Source organism: Trachemys scripta, chromosome 4 (genome assembly GCF_013100865.1).
Source record: "Trachemys scripta elegans isolate TJP31775 chromosome 4, CAS_Tse_1.0, whole genome shotgun sequence".
Lineage (NCBI taxonomy): Eukaryota > Metazoa > Chordata > Testudines > Emydidae > Trachemys > Trachemys scripta.
In genome coordinates this window covers 9007108-9024961 of record NC_048301.1, presented here as the reverse complement: position 1 = coordinate 9024961, position 17854 = coordinate 9007108, and the positions used below count along the sequence as shown (strand labels likewise).

Sequence of the window (17854 nt, the reverse complement as noted above, 5' to 3'; positions counted from 1 at the left end):
AGTCCCATGTTAAAAATTGGGAAACTGAGGAGCATAAAGGTTGGCCTTTCTAACTTCAAAACATTTTTTGGGATTACTTGCAGTATGTAAAATAAAGCACGAGTAAATCTTTGTGGGATTGGATCTGTAATCATTTAATAATTGTACTGTTGTCCTGCATTTTTACTTATATACAAGAAATATAACTCTAATAGTAACACTTGGTTTACCCAAACGTGCAATTGTGATCTTCAATGCATTTGAATTAAAAGTGGTATATTGTGACACTGACAAATTGATATGCCAAGGAATAAATTGAGGTATAATGTAAATAATGTGAACAATTTAGAACAGCCCTATTTACTTAAGAACAATGGTCTTTTTAGGTTGAATGGCAACGCTTTTGTTTCTTTAAAAATAAAACTGCATTTTAGATCAGCAGAGATTTTAGCCTCAACTTTATGTATCAGGACTTCAGAATTGTCCAGACAAATGGCCAGATGTTACTCCTGGTAATACTGTGGAACTCCTGCTGATGTCACTAGGAAATCATGCATGTATTTAAGAGGAGAATTTGGTTCTAGATTTCATAACGCATCTGCATCTCCTTCACCTTGTTGCATGTGATTGATAATGAAGCCTGTGTTACTATTATCCACAAAACTTCCAAAATGAAACATTTTTATAAATAAATATATAATGTGTGAACATGTAGAGATAAAAATTAAAAGTAAATTTGTTAAAGGGTCCCTTTCCTTTGGATATTAGATCTGACCAAAGAGGGTTTCCTTTTTGCACAATTGTTACATTAATTGCTACAGCACTTCAGGGATTGCAGTTATCTGGATTGATTTTTGTAGATTTTTACAGAAGAAATAAAAAGCAATAAATTTTACACTTTGGTTCTGGTTAGCAAGTGCAAGATGAGCAAATGCTTTTCAAATATTTATTTTAAAAGATATTTAACTTTGAACTCAACAGACAAAAGGGAATATACTGTATTCTCACATGATGGACTCAGACAGTTCTACTGAATGTCAGTGATAGATCTACATGCTGCTCATGGCGAAAATAGGCCCTAATCTTTAACATTAGTTTTTTATATCCAATGCTAAATATGCAGAGAAATATTGTTGCACTTTTTGCTTGCTTTTTACAATACATAGATTTATAGATTCTAGGACTGGAACGGACCTCAAGAAGTCATCGAGTCCAGTCCCCTGCCCTCATGGCAGGACCAAATACTGTCTAGACCATCCCTGATAGACATTTATCTAACCTACTCTTAAATATCTCCAGAGATGGAGATTCCACAACCTCCCTAGGCAATTTATTCCAGTGTTTAACCACCCTGACAATTAGGAACTTTTTCCTAATGTCCAACCTAAACCTCCCTTGCTGTAGTTTAAGCCCATTGCTGTTTGTTCTATCCTTAGAGGCTAAGGTGAACAAGTTTTCTCTCTCCTCCTTATGACACCCTTAGTGTGTGGCTCTTAGTTGCTCTTTGACAGCTGGGAAGCAAACAAGGTGCCATTCAGTCTATACTTTTTTGGAGAATAATGTAGCAGTAAATGTTGGGGTCCCCATTCTCCATAACCCAAGTAGGTTAGTGGAAACTTGTGGAGTTTCTGTGGAATCCTGCCATTAGGAAGGCAGGGTTTGGTCCTAGGAAGAGGTCAAGGATTCTGCCAGCCCAGGCCACCATTTGTCCAAAAGCAAGGAACTTCCACAACAGGTGTCTTGCCACTGCACTGCTGCCTAACCCAGATCCCAGCTTGCTACAGTACCTGAACATAATGGCATTTGCAGGGGCCACATTTCCAAGTCGATCCACAGCTTCCCCAGAGACTTACTTCAGTGTGATGTTCCACAGCATGAACTGGGAAGCAGCATCAGTTCTTGCAGACTTGGTATGAAATAAATATACACTACTGTGATCATGGATTTTGGGGAGGGAAGAATTCCACAGAGATACCTAGGAAAGTTGTCTGCCTCTGTTCCCAGTCCTCCTAACCTCCTTCCAACTCAGAGCCACAGCCCCCACACAGGGAATTCAGTGATGTCATGAAGGAGAAGTATGGCATGGAGCCCTCCTTTCCCTTCTCAACTCCAAGCAGAGGTCCTTGGACACAGTCTCATCCCTGCTCTTAGAAACAAAGTGAGCATGGAGTCCTAAGATTACAGTGGCTAACTTTAAATGGAAGTATCATTCAATAATCCACTGAATGATTATATAAAGTGGCCTTTTACACGTGCCAAAGGTCATCCTAAATCCACATACCTCCCCTTTGGTTTTTCTGCCACTTAAAAATATTTCTGCTTCTGTTTCAGAACTAAAACTTATTTTTCTGTCCTTTGGAGCCACCAATCCCGAGCAACTATATAGTTTCACTTATTTGACTGTAAAGCAGTTTTGTATCATGGGTATGTTTTCATCCTCTTTTAATTCATTGCTGCCCTTTGTGCTGACTTAATTTATCATCAGATGGCATACCCACATATCCTGACAATGAGACCAAAAATCATACAGCAGGAACGGGCATGAATGCTCATTTCTGTGTAGCGGTCTTGTAATGTAATTGACTTAAACTCTGAAATGTAATTGTTCAAGGCATAATAGTTCAACCTTTCCCTGAATGAATTCATGAGAACAGAAAGCAATCCTCTTCAGCGGCCTCAAATAGGAAACAGAGGACACCTCTTCACCTGTCATAAAAAACCTGCTTTGCCTGAGTTCAGGCCAGGCTCTTTGTTGAGGATTGGTGACATTGCTAAATCGTTCTTGTTTGGTGTAGGGCCATTGCTCTTGCCTCTCCAGAAAATGTATCTTCCTTGCATAGGACTGTAAGACCAAAGCCTTGTCTAGGCTGGAAATAACTATTTCACCCTTCTGTGTACCTACTCAATAGTCTAAATCCTGGTGTAGACAAGGAAATCAATCACTTGCATGTGGTAACCTCACAACCAGTTCTCCATTTTCTGATATATCCCCTAATCCAAGTTGCAACCTCATCATAGTTCGTATCCCCTGTTTTCTGAACTTCTGTACCCGTGGGGGAGAGGGGTCAATTTAAACTTTTGCAAGAAAGCTTGTTTATAGAGCCTATTATCTTTATCACCCTCGCTGTCCATATGGGTGAAAGTGTCTAAGGCCTTCCCTGACAGTAGCAGAGCCAGACCCCATACCATGTCCTTATGTCCCACCTTGTTCAATTCATATCCCATTTCAAAAGGATTTGGAAGCACATTCATATCATCCTTCTCTCTAAAGTGAAGAAATAATTTGGAGTCTGTGCCATCCACTGGGTATATGGGGTCTGGTTCCACCTACTGGATCAGTATTTTACTGGCGCAGTCTCTCCATTTCGAGCTCATGTTGACGTTCCTTGTCCTTCTCTCCCCCTTGTGCTGATGCTGCTTCTCCCAGACTGCGCGCGCGCTCTCTCGCTCTCTCTCTCTCTCTCTCCCCCTGCCAGCAAGCAGCTGGGTTTCCAGATACACCGTGTCCCTATCCAGCTTCTGTTGCTCTAACTGTAGATCTGTCCAGTATCTCTTCGTTCTGGATAGAACATGGCTGCTGTCTCTGTCTGCCTCTTCCCTGATCCCTTCTAGTGTCTCCAAGATTTTCCCCGCCTGCTGGACTCTCTGACAGTGGGCTGGATGTTCTCTGTGATCCTAGACCAGTGGTGGGCAACCTGTGGGCCTCATGCAGCCATCAGGGTAATCGGATTGCGGGCCATGAGACATTTTGATGGCGTTGACCGTCCACAGGCACGGCTCCCCCCCCCGCAGCTCCCAGTGGCCGTGGTTCGCTGTTCCCAGACAATGTGAGCTGTGGGAAGCGGCAGGCCGCAGCGATATGCTGGCTGCCACTTCCCGCAGCTCCCATTAGCTGTGAACGGCGAACCGCAGCCACTGGGAGCTGCAGGAGGCCGTGCCTGCGGACGGTCAACATTAGCAAAATGTCTCACGGTGCGCAATCAGATTACCCTGATGGACTGCAGATTGCATACCACTGTCCTAGACCATCATTCTTTTTTCTGGTCCTCCAGAGTATAGCAAGTTGACTAGTTATGCCTTTGTCCTTTTTTCAGAGATGAGTTGCCTTTCTCTGCATATCTCAATTAGACAACCTTTTTTCAGCTGTTCATAACTCATTTTACCATCTCTTTTCGCTGTTCCAGTCTTGAAAAGACTGAGACTTTTCTCTGTGCTTTTCCCTTCTATAGTACTTGCTTTCGCTGCTGTTGGCACTTCACTGGCAATTCCCCACTGTCATAACTGCCACTATATATGTCCCAGTTTCAGGGTTATCTTTGATCCCCGCCACCACCACCTCAACCCCTCAGTCTTCATCAAGGTTTTGGGCTTCCTGGCTGTTGCCTCTCAGACGGAGACCCATGTCTCTCTTCCTCTCCAGATTAAGGGTGCAGTCCCTCTGCATCTCACTGTGATTTCCCCAGCAAATCTGACCCAGGTCCAGCAACTGTGGTTAACCTTTCTCCAAGGGCTGCAGTGGTGTATACTAATTACCAACCAGCTTTCACAAAGCAAAATAAATTTATTCTTAGGTTAAAAGCATTACAGAGAAAGCTTATAGAAACTTTTAATGCTTTCTTTACGCTTAGGTGGATCCTGGTATGTTTTCTATCTCATGGGGCTCTCATAAGCCTAAGTCTTTCCACCCTTTCAGTTCTTCGAGGAACAGTGGTAACCCTCCCCCACACCCAATAGAGTAGCTTACAATCACTGGCCCACAAAATACATAAAACATTCATAAACTTAGTACGATATGGTCCCCAAAGTGACTGCATGTGTTAACATTCATTGCTAGTAATGGAGACCGGAAATAATGTTCATTATTAGCATTATTATTTGTTTGTATTACCCCATAGTGCCTACGAGCTGTACAAACAGATGGCATGAGTGTAACATTATGAGCACAAGCGTACACCTATCACTGCATCAACTTACTCAAGCATTATTTTGGGAGGTGCATCCACCTCAGCCCCCCCGGTGTCTCAATGGTACAGCTTTCAGCAAACACTTTCACCTTGTGGATGTGGATCTCAATTTTTCTTTTTGCTCTTGGGCAGTTTGGCAGAATTTGTGTGTGTGAGAGAGAGAGAGCGCATTCATGTTTTCCTTTCAGCTAAGGGTATTCTCCCTTAGGGAGCCTCTCCTCCCTACTCTTCCCCCCCCCCCCCCCAAAAAAAAAGGGGGTGTGGGAGGATTCCCAAAAGGAACTACCCAATTGATATGGACTGGTAGATCCAAAATATAAAGGTAAGAAGAAACATTTACCTTTATACATGGACTTAAGTTGAAATCTAGAGTTCAGTCATACCTATGTGCATCTCTCTCACCTGGGTTTTTAAAGCCATATTTTTTTAACACTTTTAAATTAAAGGTTTGTTCCTTTTTGCTACAGCTGTTCATAGTTTCAAGTTGAGTCGCAACCACGTGGACTGGCACAGTGTAGATGAAGTGTATCTTTACAGTGATGCAACAACATCTAAAATTGCAAGAACTGTTACGCAGAAGTTGGGATTTTCCAAAGGTAATAGTTCTCAGCATTTGTAAATAATTTTGTAAAGATTATTGCTTTAATAGTTTGTTACTTAATGCTATGAGAAGAAAATTCCAGGTTCCATCCATAATTTCAAGTTTGAAATTTTTGTCTAATGCATAGTTAATTTTTGTCATTGCACTCTGGTGGGAGAATAACTCAAAGGCACTGTTAGGTTGTCGTGCACATTTGTAATCAAGAATAAAACAGGTTTACTGCAGCTTATTACCAAATAACTCTGATATAGTTTCATATAACTTAAAGTACATTAAGGTTACAAAGTCGAGCATTCTGAAGCTAAGAAATGCCAGAATTAATGTTGTCTGTGCAACCTTAATTCGACCCCCCCAGTATGCAGCCATTACAATGGTCTTTTAATTACACGATCACATACTGTGTTTTGCCACTGGAGCCCTGCCTCATTCACTGCACAGAATGTACCTGCTCTGGTGATGAGTAAGGGTAATGTAGCAAAGGACGCTTTTGTCCATAGTACCCTGTCTCATTTTGTTGCAGAAGTTGAAAGATATGTAGTGAATGAGGCAGGGGATTGTACAAAGAGAAAGGTTAAGGCAGTTGAATGCTGCCCTGGGTAGTTGGATTCTATCCCTGCCCCTGCCACAGAGTTCTTAATGATGCTGGGCAAGTCCCTAAACCAAAATGTGCACAGGTGGCCACCATGTGTCCTCATTTTCTGGGTGTCTGGGGTCTGATTTATAAAAGGGGTGAGCGTCCCTAACTACAATTCAGGACAGTGGGAGCTCTGCTCTGAACACACAGAGTGCTGTAAAATGCTAAGAACGCTGAAAAATCAGACCACACGCATCTCCAATTGGGCAACCAAAACTAGTTAACAATTTTGGCCTTAATCTCTGTGCCTCGGTCCCCCGAGTGTAGCATTGGGATGATAATATCCCCACCTCTCACAGCGTTTGTGAAGATAGTTCATTAGTGTTTGTAAAGAACTAAGATGTTATTTTGAGATCACCATAGAAAAACTCTTTGGGAAATTAAATAATTCTGTACTAAGTGCAGGTTTTGGATGGTGTGCAGTAAATGATGCATAGGACCTCACATTGAATGATGAGGATAAACATATCTGCCATTCAATGAGCAGTCTGTCCATCCTAATGTAAGTTTTTTACTGTAATTTCATAATTTTTTTAAAAATATATAGTATGGAACTATATTGACTCCCAACCTGGCCATCAGCAGGGATAATCAGATTCACAGCACAATCCTCTACCACTTGAACTGGTGGAGTAACTGGTAGTGGTGCAAGGCTTCTGTCTTCTATATGGACCTGCCCCAAGAGTGGGATGGACACACACTTGGCCAGTTGGTTTCACAGCTATTTGCTAGACAGCAAAGGATTGTTGAGACTGAGGAATAACAGGTTCAGTTCCAGGTTCTGCAAGGCCCAGAGAGTGCGCTCAAGTGGTTATAGACTCTTCCAACCCTATCTCCCCGGCCTCTCCTTGCCTCCTGTGGAGGGAACACAGGAGCAGCTCCTGCCCTGTTTCCATACCACACGACATTGTACAACAAAAGAAAACTACATACAGGAATATAGTAAAATACCCTGCTAAAATACAAACTCCTAGAAACAAATGAAGGGGGCTTGCTTATATGTAGCTGAAATGGATTAGAAGGGGAGGTTATAGTCCCAAAATATTTTCCTCCCAAAATATTTTTACAAGTGAGATGATTAAAGTGAGCTGGATTTTATAGGGGTCTGTGTTCTACACCATAGAGTCCAGCACATCGCTTGTAACCTTAAAATGTGATCTTTAAAAATGTTGAGGAAGATATGGTAGATAATCATCAGTATTAGCCTGTAGAAGCAGTTGTCAAATATAGCCAGCACTAGCACCACTAATAATTTTAAAGATCAGTTGTGTCAATTTAAAGTCAGTCCGTCCACCTCTTTGCAGGCAGCCCATATATAACATACAAGGTCAGCATAATATGGTCATGTTAGCTAAAACCAATCAGCAATTTTGCCATTGCAAGCAAGCAATGGAGCATCTCTGCTGAGAGCCCTTCAAAGAAAAATTTAGAATAAATGAGGCTTTTGAAATTCCAAGGGCATGTGTTGCTGTTATGAGATAGTCACAGAATAAAGACACCATGGGTACAAATGGTGTAACAGAGGCTGGAGAGGAAACTTGCATATCACATCAGATGTGATTTTTGTTTAGAAGTCCTAGCAAAAAGGGAGACCAGTATGTATTCTTAAAATAACTCACTGTATTGGAACTAATCCTTTTTATACAAACACTCATTCCACTTTAATGTCTCTGCTTATTAATGTCTAATACCCAAAACAAGACATAGGTCTTCCAAAAGCTGAGGGTGAAATAAACATGATGTATCCAGCTGGCAATAAAATTCAGGCATTTTTTCAGACCATAGGCTGAGCTTGCAGAGTTCCCGGGCCCACCTCTTGAATACTGTGTGCAGATGTGGTCGCCCCATCTCAAAAAAGATATATTAGAATTGGAAAAGGTTCTGAAAAGGGCAACAAAAATGATTGGGGTATGGAACAGCTTCCATGTGAGGAAAAATTAAAAAGACTGGGACTTTTCAGCTTGGAAAAGAGACAACTAAGGGGGGGGATATGATTGAGGTCTATAAAATCATGACTGGTGTGGAGAAAGTAAATAAGGGAGTGTTATTTACTCCTTCTCATAACACAAGAACTAGGGGTCACCAAATGAAATTAATGGGCAGCAGGCTTAAAACAAACAAAAGGAAGTATTTCTTCACACGACGACAGTCAACCTGTGGAACTCCTTGCCAGAGGATGTTGTGAAGGCCAAGACTATAACAGGGTTCAAAAAAGAACTAGATAAATTCCTGGCAGATGGATCCATTAATGGCTATTAGCCAGGATGGGCAGGGATGGTGTCCTTAGCATTGGTTTTGCCAGAAGCTGGGCATGAGTGACAGGGTGGATCACTTAATGAGACACTTGTTTCACAAAGGTTTTCAAGATTTTGAAACATGTTTTCATTCCTATGCAGAACAAATCCCCAAAATTTTGAAATTCTCTCTGAAAAAAGTTTTGGGGGAAAAAATTGTTTCAAATTGATCAAAATGTTTTTATCTCATTTTATTTTGATGTATTTTTTATTTTATATTATATAGTGAAACAAAATTTGAAAAGTTTAATTCCAGAAATGTTGAAACAAGACATTTCAGCCTTCTCAGAGGAATTCTTCCATGTTTTCCTCTAAAACAAAATGTGAGCAAAATCATGTCAAGTGTTTCCATTTTGATGGAAAATGGTCCTATTGAAATTTTAGGGCCAGCTCTACTCATGGATGAGAGAGGGAGCTGTGTCTCAGTCAAGCTGATGATGCCTTCTCACCCATTGTTTAGAAAGAAACTTGCCAAGAATCTTTACATATGCACTGACCACTGAAGGAGTGTTGTGGAACTGTGAGAAAATGTAATGATTAATAACTCAAGCGTATAGAAAGTTATCTGTATTACAAAATAGATAATGCATTATTCAGCTGCTTTAAAGTTATTTTCCAAAACAGCTATGAAATTAGCAAAATCCTCACTGGAAATGACATGTAAATGTCTGATAGGGGTCATGAAAATTGTTTATCCAGAGCCCTTAGGCCGCTTTGAAGATCTCAGCATTGTGAATGCTGATTTTTGAAAATGTATTTTATTTGCAAAATATAATTTGCAATGTTCTGGTTTGAAGCTGGCACCTCTTCTGTCCGTGTATATGGAAGTGTCATACTTCATGGAATACAATTGTGATCCAGGGTCATTGTTTTTTTCCCTACAGCTTCAAGTAGTGGGACAAGGCTTCATAGGGGCTATGTAGAAGAAGCTACATTAGAAGACAAGCCGTCGCAAACTACTCACATTGTGTTTGTTGTGCATGGTATTGGGCAGAAAATGGACCAAGGAAGAATCATCAAAAACACAGCTATGTGAGTGCTTTATTATATGTACAATAGTGACTCTGAAGTCAATATGAAGACTCTGCTGACATTATTCAGGTAGCTTATAAATGACAGCCTAGTCTTCAGTGTAAGACATACCTTTCTCTGGGGCCATTTATTTTGATTGTGTGGATGCGCAAATGTTCATTGCTTTTTTTCCACATTAAAGTTTAAACTTTTGTGCCTAGTTAGAGCAGTGCCTGGAAGAAGCACAATATTTTAAGGCTATCTCTGCACTGCAGCCTATGTCAGCAAAACGTATGTCGCTCGGGTGTAAATATTCCTCCCCCTGAGCGACATAAGTTACGCCTGCATAAGTGTTCATGTGCACAGCGCTATGCCATCAGGAGCGCTTCTCCCACCGACATAGCTTATGCCGCTTGCAGAGATGGGTTTTTTTCTTGCCTGTCTGCATAGAGCGTCTTCCCCAGACACACTGCACTGCTGCAGCGCTGTACATACAGACATGGCCTTTAGTTTGTTTTAGTCCTGACCAGTACCCTTCACCATATGGGGGCAGGGCAGAGGATTTCTAGGACTGGTGGTCAGTGGCTCACTGGTCAGGTAAGGAGAGGTGTTCCCTTGCGTCAAATCAGAGTGAATATCATCTTGTCCTTGACTGGCGGAACAGTAGGTGAGTTTAAAGATATCTTGGAGGGGGGAAGGAATATGAGGAGTCAGTCTGGCTATTGTCACTCTGACAGTAGAGGGCCAAGATTATTTAAGTTGAGTGGAGGTTGACTTATTCTGCATAGAGATCTACTGGAAAGAGAAACACATATCCAAAGCTTACTAATGACCACCAAACCTTTCCTTAAACATTTTTGATGAGACTGATAAGTGAATGTTATGAATTTGTGAAGACGATAAAATATATACACACACTCATTGACAGTCATACTTGCTATGGTGTATGATAGCCAAGCTCATGACTCTTCACTGGTCTATGAAGGCTGATCCTAAAATCATCTACAGTAAGAGAGTTATCAGCATTTTGGCTCTTAAAAAAAGTGTACTTGAGCATCAGAGTATGTTGTGCCTCATCCATTCTAAGAATGAAAATCCAGTTTTTAATTTGTCTTGTGTGGCAGCTCAATAAAATACTGATGTGTCCTAGTGAGATCTGAGTAGATAAGTCTTTTTAGGAGGTGCGTGTAAGATTGGTTTGCTTATTAAATGTTTTCATTTAGTTTAAAGAGCTAGTTTGGTAATTACAATGTAATAGCAGAAGCCTTAAAATTTGTTTTCCTAGCCAGTCTAATAGTTTAGCTAGCATGCCCTGATAGAATTTTTTAAACGGGTTTGAGCTGATGGGGCATGGGAGTGCACAGGAAGTCACTTGTTCTCCAGAGGCCAGGTTACCACTATGCCAGAGGGCTGTTGGGAGTAGGGAAGAGCCATGCTTGGGACTCGGAGAACTCATGCCCGGCAAACGTTTGTTTATTTTTTTGCTAGACATCAGAAGGATTTGTTGTGGAGTCTTGGTGTTGAGGTGCTAAACTATATTTATCTATTTGTCAGGTACACTGATGGTAAAGATTTAATAATTTCATCGATTCTAGGACTGGAAGGGACCTCAAGAGGTCGTCGAGTCCAGTCCCCTGCCCTCATGGCAAGACCAAATACTGTCTAGTCCATCCCTGATAGACATTTATCTAACTTACTCTTAAATATCTCCAGAGATGGAGATTCCACAACCTCCCTAGGCAATTTATTCCAGTGTTTAACCACCCTGACAGTTAGGAACTTTTTCCTAACGTCCAAACTAAATCTCCCTTGCTCCAGTTTAAGCCCATTGCTTCTTGTTCTATCCTTAGAGGCTAAGGTGAACAAGTTTTCTCCCTCCTCCTTATGCCACCTTTTTAGATACCTGAAATTTCATTTCATAGAATCATAAAATCATAGAAAGATAAGGCTGGAAGGGACCTCAAGAGGAGTCCAGCCCCCTACACTGAGGCAGGATTAAATATACCCAGAGACCATCCCTGACAGGTGTTTGTTTAACCAGTTCTTAAAAACTTCTGATGATGGTTCAGGTTATGGACTTGATTCTGCAAACACTTTAACACATGTGAGTAACTTGAATCATATGAGTAGTTCTACTGATGTTTTCACAAAAGTCAGTAGAACTACTAACAAGAATATTACATGTGAAAGTATGTGCAGCATTGGGTTCTGTATTTTTACCTGACTTCATAAATGATAGCTACTATGTAAACCTTCATTTAGATTCTTCAGTAAAATCTAGATCCAGTGCTGATGCATCAATAACTCTATTGCTGTAGTTATGAAGTGGACTGGTATATTATCCAAGTGTTCAGCTAACTTAAATTATCATTCAACTCTGTGGTGTTTTCTTAGGATAGATTAGATTTCTTGCTGTACTAGTCACATAAACCAAGTAAACCTTTTTATTTCAACTATTGTAGAAGATAAAAGTTGTCGTCTTACAGCAGCAATGTGCTGGTCTGAGACTGTCTACACTACAGCAGCTATAGCGGTGCTTCTGCACCGATGCAGCTACGTCGCTGTAGCGCTTCTGGTGAAGACACTCTATGCTGACGGGAGAGAGCTCTACTGTCTGCTTAATAACTCCTGCCTCTGTGAGAGGCGGTAGCTATGTCAGCGAGAGAAGTTCTCCTGCCAACGTAGCACTGTCCACACTGATGCTTAGGTTGGCGTAATTTACGTCACTCGGGGTGTGGATTATTCACACCCCTTGGTGATATAAATTATTCTGAAGTAATTTGTAGTGTAGACATAGCCTGATTCTCTTCTAGTGCTTTCTTGTTCCTACATGTTAAAAGTTCAAGAGCAAGTAATGTAAAACAAAGGGGCAGAAACCAGGATCCCTTGATAAAATGACAAGGCTAATCTCCAAAGCAACACATATGAAACCTTAGATTCTTCTTCGAGGAGTGTCCCTTTGGGTGCTCCACTTTAGGTGAATCTGCACCCCTGCATTTGTAATTGGAGATTTTTAGTAGCCGTGCCTGACTGGGTCACACATGTGCTGTCCCCGTCTCGCACTATCTCAGGCAGTTATATAGTGCTGTGCGACCAACCCTCCCTCAATTCCTTCTCTACCGCCCTTGGCTTGAGACGGAACATTTGGCAGTGCCTCTGAACTTTATATTTAGTCTAGCTTAACTTTAGAACACTAGTTAGTTAATAGTTTAATACCATACCTCTTCCCCATTTATTCTTTCTTTAAAATAAAATTCTTAGGAATTTAAGTTTATTTCAGATACCCCTTAGTATAGTATAGTTACCCTCACAGGAAAAACCCTATACTAAGGGGCACGCCCAACTCCCCATGTATTAAACGTTGCCTCACTTGCTGATCTTCAATCCTGGTGTCTGATGGGCACTCCCAGTGTGTTCGCTGCCTTGGCAAGACACACATACCATAAAAGTGCTCCCACTGCTACAATCTCAACGCTCGTGCCAGGAGAGCAAGGGACCTACTGCTAAAACTCCTCATGATGGAGAAGTCTCTGTGTCCAGGATCACGGACCCCTCCTCAGCCCCAATCTCCAATGGCAGCATCTGGCAGAGATTCCCCACCACCCTCTTAGAGGAAGGAGCACTCCGCCAAAAAGGCAACAAAGAAACTTGCTCCAACTTGCCCTCCTTGGGAATCTGCCAAAAAGAAATGTTTCCTGACCTGTCAGACCCTGTTGGTACCAACTGCACCAAGACTGTCCACTCTGAGGTAGCGGGACCATCCATTATCACGGGTACCATGTGAACCAAAGACCCTAAGTGGGCTGACGCAGAAAAAGGCACTACAGGGAAACCTACCATCCTTGCCTCAGTACTGCTGGAGCTGCTCAAACATGTGGCGCCGAGCAGTTGGGCTACACTCTATGGCATCGCAGTCTATGGCACCACCTTCTGCCTCCACAGCGCATAGCGCACGACCCTTGGCACTGACAATCGCAGTAAAGGCATCGGTACCACTGACGACAACACTCATCAGTACTGATGCTCTGCAATTTCTTTGCCATTAAGATCTTCTGGTCTCCTCAGCACCAGAATCTCCACTCCTCGGTACTGACCTTACTCCAGCACGCTCGGTACCGTGCCAGCTTACCACACCACCCAGATCAGCTCCTCGTGGATGATGATGAAGAGGATATCTACTTCTCCCATTACTCCTTGCCTGTTCACCCAGCTACCAGACCAGCTCCACCAGAGTACCATGAATACCACCCCAGACCCGAAACTCAAGGATGGTACAGACGTCCATGGATGCCCCACCTATGCCATTTCCACCACAGTGGCCTTACTGGGACCCATGGGCGGCATACCGCCAACACTATCCTAAGCCTCCCAATCCACTCAGGGAGAAGTCAAGGCATTCCCCATCATCCTCTGTACCCATACCTTCAGAACCTCCGGAAGAGGCAGTTGAGGAATTGGAGGAGACTTTGGATCAGGAAATCACACCAGCTGCAAATATTTCATCTTCTACCTTGCTCCCATCCACAATGGGGAATGACTTTAAACAGTTCCAGGAACTGTTTAAGCCGATTGCAGATTCCCTGGAGATACTGCTCCTGTTCCAGCCCTCAATGTCCTAACAACCTCCTTCTAAACAACAGTTTTCAGGGTTTGGTTGAGGACCAGAGACATCTCCCACTTTTTCTGTTGCTGGGCCCATCCGACAACATCCATCCATTCAGAGACCGTCTGACTCCATTTCATCCAACGTGACGAAACATCACATCAGACAAATGGGTATTAGAAATCATCGAGACTGGATATTCCATCCAATATACTTCCCTCCCCGTCCCTCTTCAGGGACCCTTCTCATGAACATCTACAATGACAGGAGGTAAACCATCGCAAATGCCTCTAAGAGCAGCAGAACCAGTACCAACACAACACAGAGGGAAGGGTTTCTACTCCCATTACTTTCTAACCTAGAAAAAAACTGGAGGATGGAGGCCCATTCTTGACTTAAGAAGATTCAACAAATTTGTGAAGACTCAGCGATTTTAGGATGGTCACACTATCAGTGATAATTCCAGCACCAGAATGAGGGGACTAGTTCTTGGCCCTTGACCTCCAGGATGCATATTTCCACATAATGATACATCCCTCACACAGGGAGGTTTCTCAGGTTTGTTCTGAGAACAGATCATTTCCAGTACAAAGTACTCCCCTTCGGATTGTCCTCTGCTCCATGGGTATTCTCAAAAGTCTATGGGGTGGCAACCCACCTCTGCAGACAAGCGGTCATAATATTCCCCTGTCTGGATGATTGCCTGCTCAAAGCATTGACTCAAGAAGAGGCACTAAAAGCTACCCAAAAGACAGTAGCTCTCTTCACGCGGCTAGGTCTACAAATAACAAAAATCAACATTCAAACCGGGGCAGAGATGAGTTCATCGGTGCCTACCTCTCTGGAAGCTACAGCTTCTCTTCCCTGTCACAAGTTTACCACTCTAGTCAATCTAATCACCACAATGCAAACCAGCCCACAGACATTGGCCAGGACCTGCCTCCAACTGTTAGGCCATATGTCAGCAATGACATTTGTTGTCAAACACTCCAGACTGCACGTGATGCCTGCAAGACTGGCTCAGGACAGTGTATATTCCACCTAGACACACACAAACAAGCGTCTTACAATGCCAACCACACTAAAAAAAATTCTCTATATTGGTGGACTCAACCACACGACCTTTGCACAGGAGTTTCCTTTGCACAGACCCCTCCATCAATGATACTCAGATTGGACGCTTCTCTGCTAGGTTGGAGAGCACATCTGCACAACCACACGATCCAAGGCTGCTGGTTCCCATTGTAATCACACAACACATAAACCTACTGGAGATGCAGGCAGGTCGCAATGAATGCTCACATCTTCATAGCCATGATCAGGAAAAGACCATGTCGCTTTGTAAGTTTTATATAAACTGATAAGGGGGGGCACAGCCACACTCCCTATGCAGAGAAGCCATGCTACTATGGAACTGGTGCATCCACCACAATATCGACATCTCAGCTTCCTACCTACCAGGATGCGAAAACACTACTGCAGATGCACTGAGCAGAAAAATTTCTCATGACCACTAGTGGGAAATGAACATCAGGGTACTACAGAGCATATTCAGACACTGGGAGTTCCCAATAGAGACCTCTTTGCAACAACCCAGAATGCCAAATGCCCATACTTTTGCCCCAGAGCAGGACTGGGACCCTGTTCTCTAGGCGATGCTTTTCTCTTCAAATGGGATGCACATCTATTGTACGCTTTTCCCCCGGCCCCCCCCCCCCTTTTAGCCAAGGTCATACACATAAGGACCCAAAGTCCTCAGTCTTTAGGGTCTGTCTTTATAGGGATCCATCCTCAGACAAGTCTATGGGGTTTGCCTTGTCATGCTGTTCTCACGTTTGAAGTGATAATCAATCATGCAGATGGCACAGCAATGACGGTTTGTTGTTATCTTGCTCTTTGGTTCTTCGATCCCCCTGTCCTTGGGGCTGTTGGGGGTGGATTCCGATGTGCCCTCAGGGTTATCGGGTTACCTCGCCCAGCGCATTCTTTAGCCAAACGGTCCTGTCGGAGGGTAGTTGGTTTTTCCTCCTCCAGTTGTGGTGTCATTTATTATGATTCTAAGGCTGGCACCTCAACCTTTTATTACCCATCCAAACATACAACCGCAATCACACTCTGTTTCACTTAGCATTTTTCCTATCACATCTATATTTTATTACCTATTCATTCTTTAACATAACCATTCTAAAGTCATTGGGGCATGACAGACTCCAATAAACCTATTCATACCATTTGTTACATATGAAAAGAAAAGCAAGCAAGATAAAAATACAAGAGTGGGGAGTTATCAGATCTTATTCCTGAGTTCAGGAAAACAGTTGTAACAGCAGCTGTCCTTAATGGTAATCTTATCACTTTAGAACAGACTTTTTGTCTCAGGATGTGCTTCTACTATTAACACAGCCTTGTAAATTGACAGGCATATTTCAGTTAGCACAGACTCAGCAAGCTGAGAGGCGTATTTCTTTCTAATGGTCAGGCCAAATCTGGGGTCTGCTCTGGGCCATTCTTTCTCACATTTTCCCATAACATAAATGTATTAATTATTACTTTTATCCAACATCTTCCGTTACGGCTCGGTTTATTGTAGCAGAAGCTCAACTACACCCTGCAGAAGCATAGCTGTACCACCCGTTTACCTCCCCCACATCCCGAGGAGAGAACACCGAGATCCTTTTGCATTTCCCCTTTATTGTAATCATCAGCCCTCCCCATCCCCAGGTGGGCAGTTCTGGTCTCGGCCCAATAATTGCCCTCTAATTTCCCTGCTAAATTCCCTGCTCCTGTTTGTTTACCCTCGTTCATGACCATTGTTTCCATATAAGGGGTTGTTGTTGAGCACTTGGCTATCTCTGTCAGTGAACACCTGTAAGCTTGTCATTTTGGGGTTTTCCATGTGCGTCTCTGCCGGCACCTACCAGGCAGACTCAATGTAACTCCCCACACAGAGGAGGTAAAGGACATTCTTTTAAACAGCAGAAGGTCTGCTAGACGGTGTACCTACCTGTGCAAATGGAAGAGATTCCATGCATGGTGCCAAAATAAGCAAACAATGGCCACTACTTCTCCTTTACCAATGGTGCTGGATTACATACTGGAACTCAAAATATCTGATCTCTCGAGCTCGATCAGAGTACACCTCATGGCAATCACAGTGTTCCATCACGATGTGGATGAGTTCTCAATCTCTGTTCACCTTACCACTAAATGCTTCCTCTAGGGTCTTTACCCCGAAACACAAGGCTCTACCCCATCATGGAACCTCAATCTGGTGCTTCAGTGACTTACGGGGACCATTTTTGAACCATTAGTGATGTGTTCACTTCTCCATCATTCGATGACTGTGGCCTACCTCGTCGCTATCACATGCACCCGAGGAGTAGTGGCGCTGGGGCCCTCATGGCACACCTGCCATGCCCGGTATTTTTCAACAGCAAAGTTACCCTAAAACCACATCCCCAATTCCTACCTAAAATAGTTTCAGCATTGCATTTGAATCAACCCATCCATCTCTCACTGTTCTTCCCAAAACCTCATGGGAACAAATGAAAAGCAATGCTTCATACCCTGGACATCCAAAGGGTGCTAGCTTTTTACATTGAAAGGACAAAGTCTTTCAGAAAATCACCAAAGTTATTTCTTTCCATTACGGAACGATCCAAGGGATCGAACGATCATATCCAAACAAAGGCTGTTGAAATAGATCTCCGACAGCATTGATTTTTGCTATCCCCATCAACAACTACAACCCCCATCGGGGACCCACAC

General features: G+C 42.8%; 1 protein-coding gene across 2 annotated transcripts in view; it reads left to right on the top strand.

Annotated features, from left to right (window-relative positions):
* Positions 1-5417: 5417 nt before the first annotated feature.
* Positions 5418-17854, top strand: part of DDHD1 (DDHD domain containing 1) — a 67828-nt gene continuing 55391 nt past the window's right edge. Inside the window, exons 1-2 of one of the 2 annotated variants that reach the window (XM_034768055.1) lie at positions 5418-5539; positions 9357-9504. In XM_034768055.1, coding sequence (XP_034623946.1) covers positions 9470-9504 — 35 coding nt within the window. In that variant the 5' untranslated portion in view covers positions 5418-5539; positions 9357-9469. Of the gene's footprint in view, positions 5540-9356; positions 9505-17854 lie in introns of those variants that run through there. The other variant, XM_034768054.1, reaches the window with a different exon arrangement.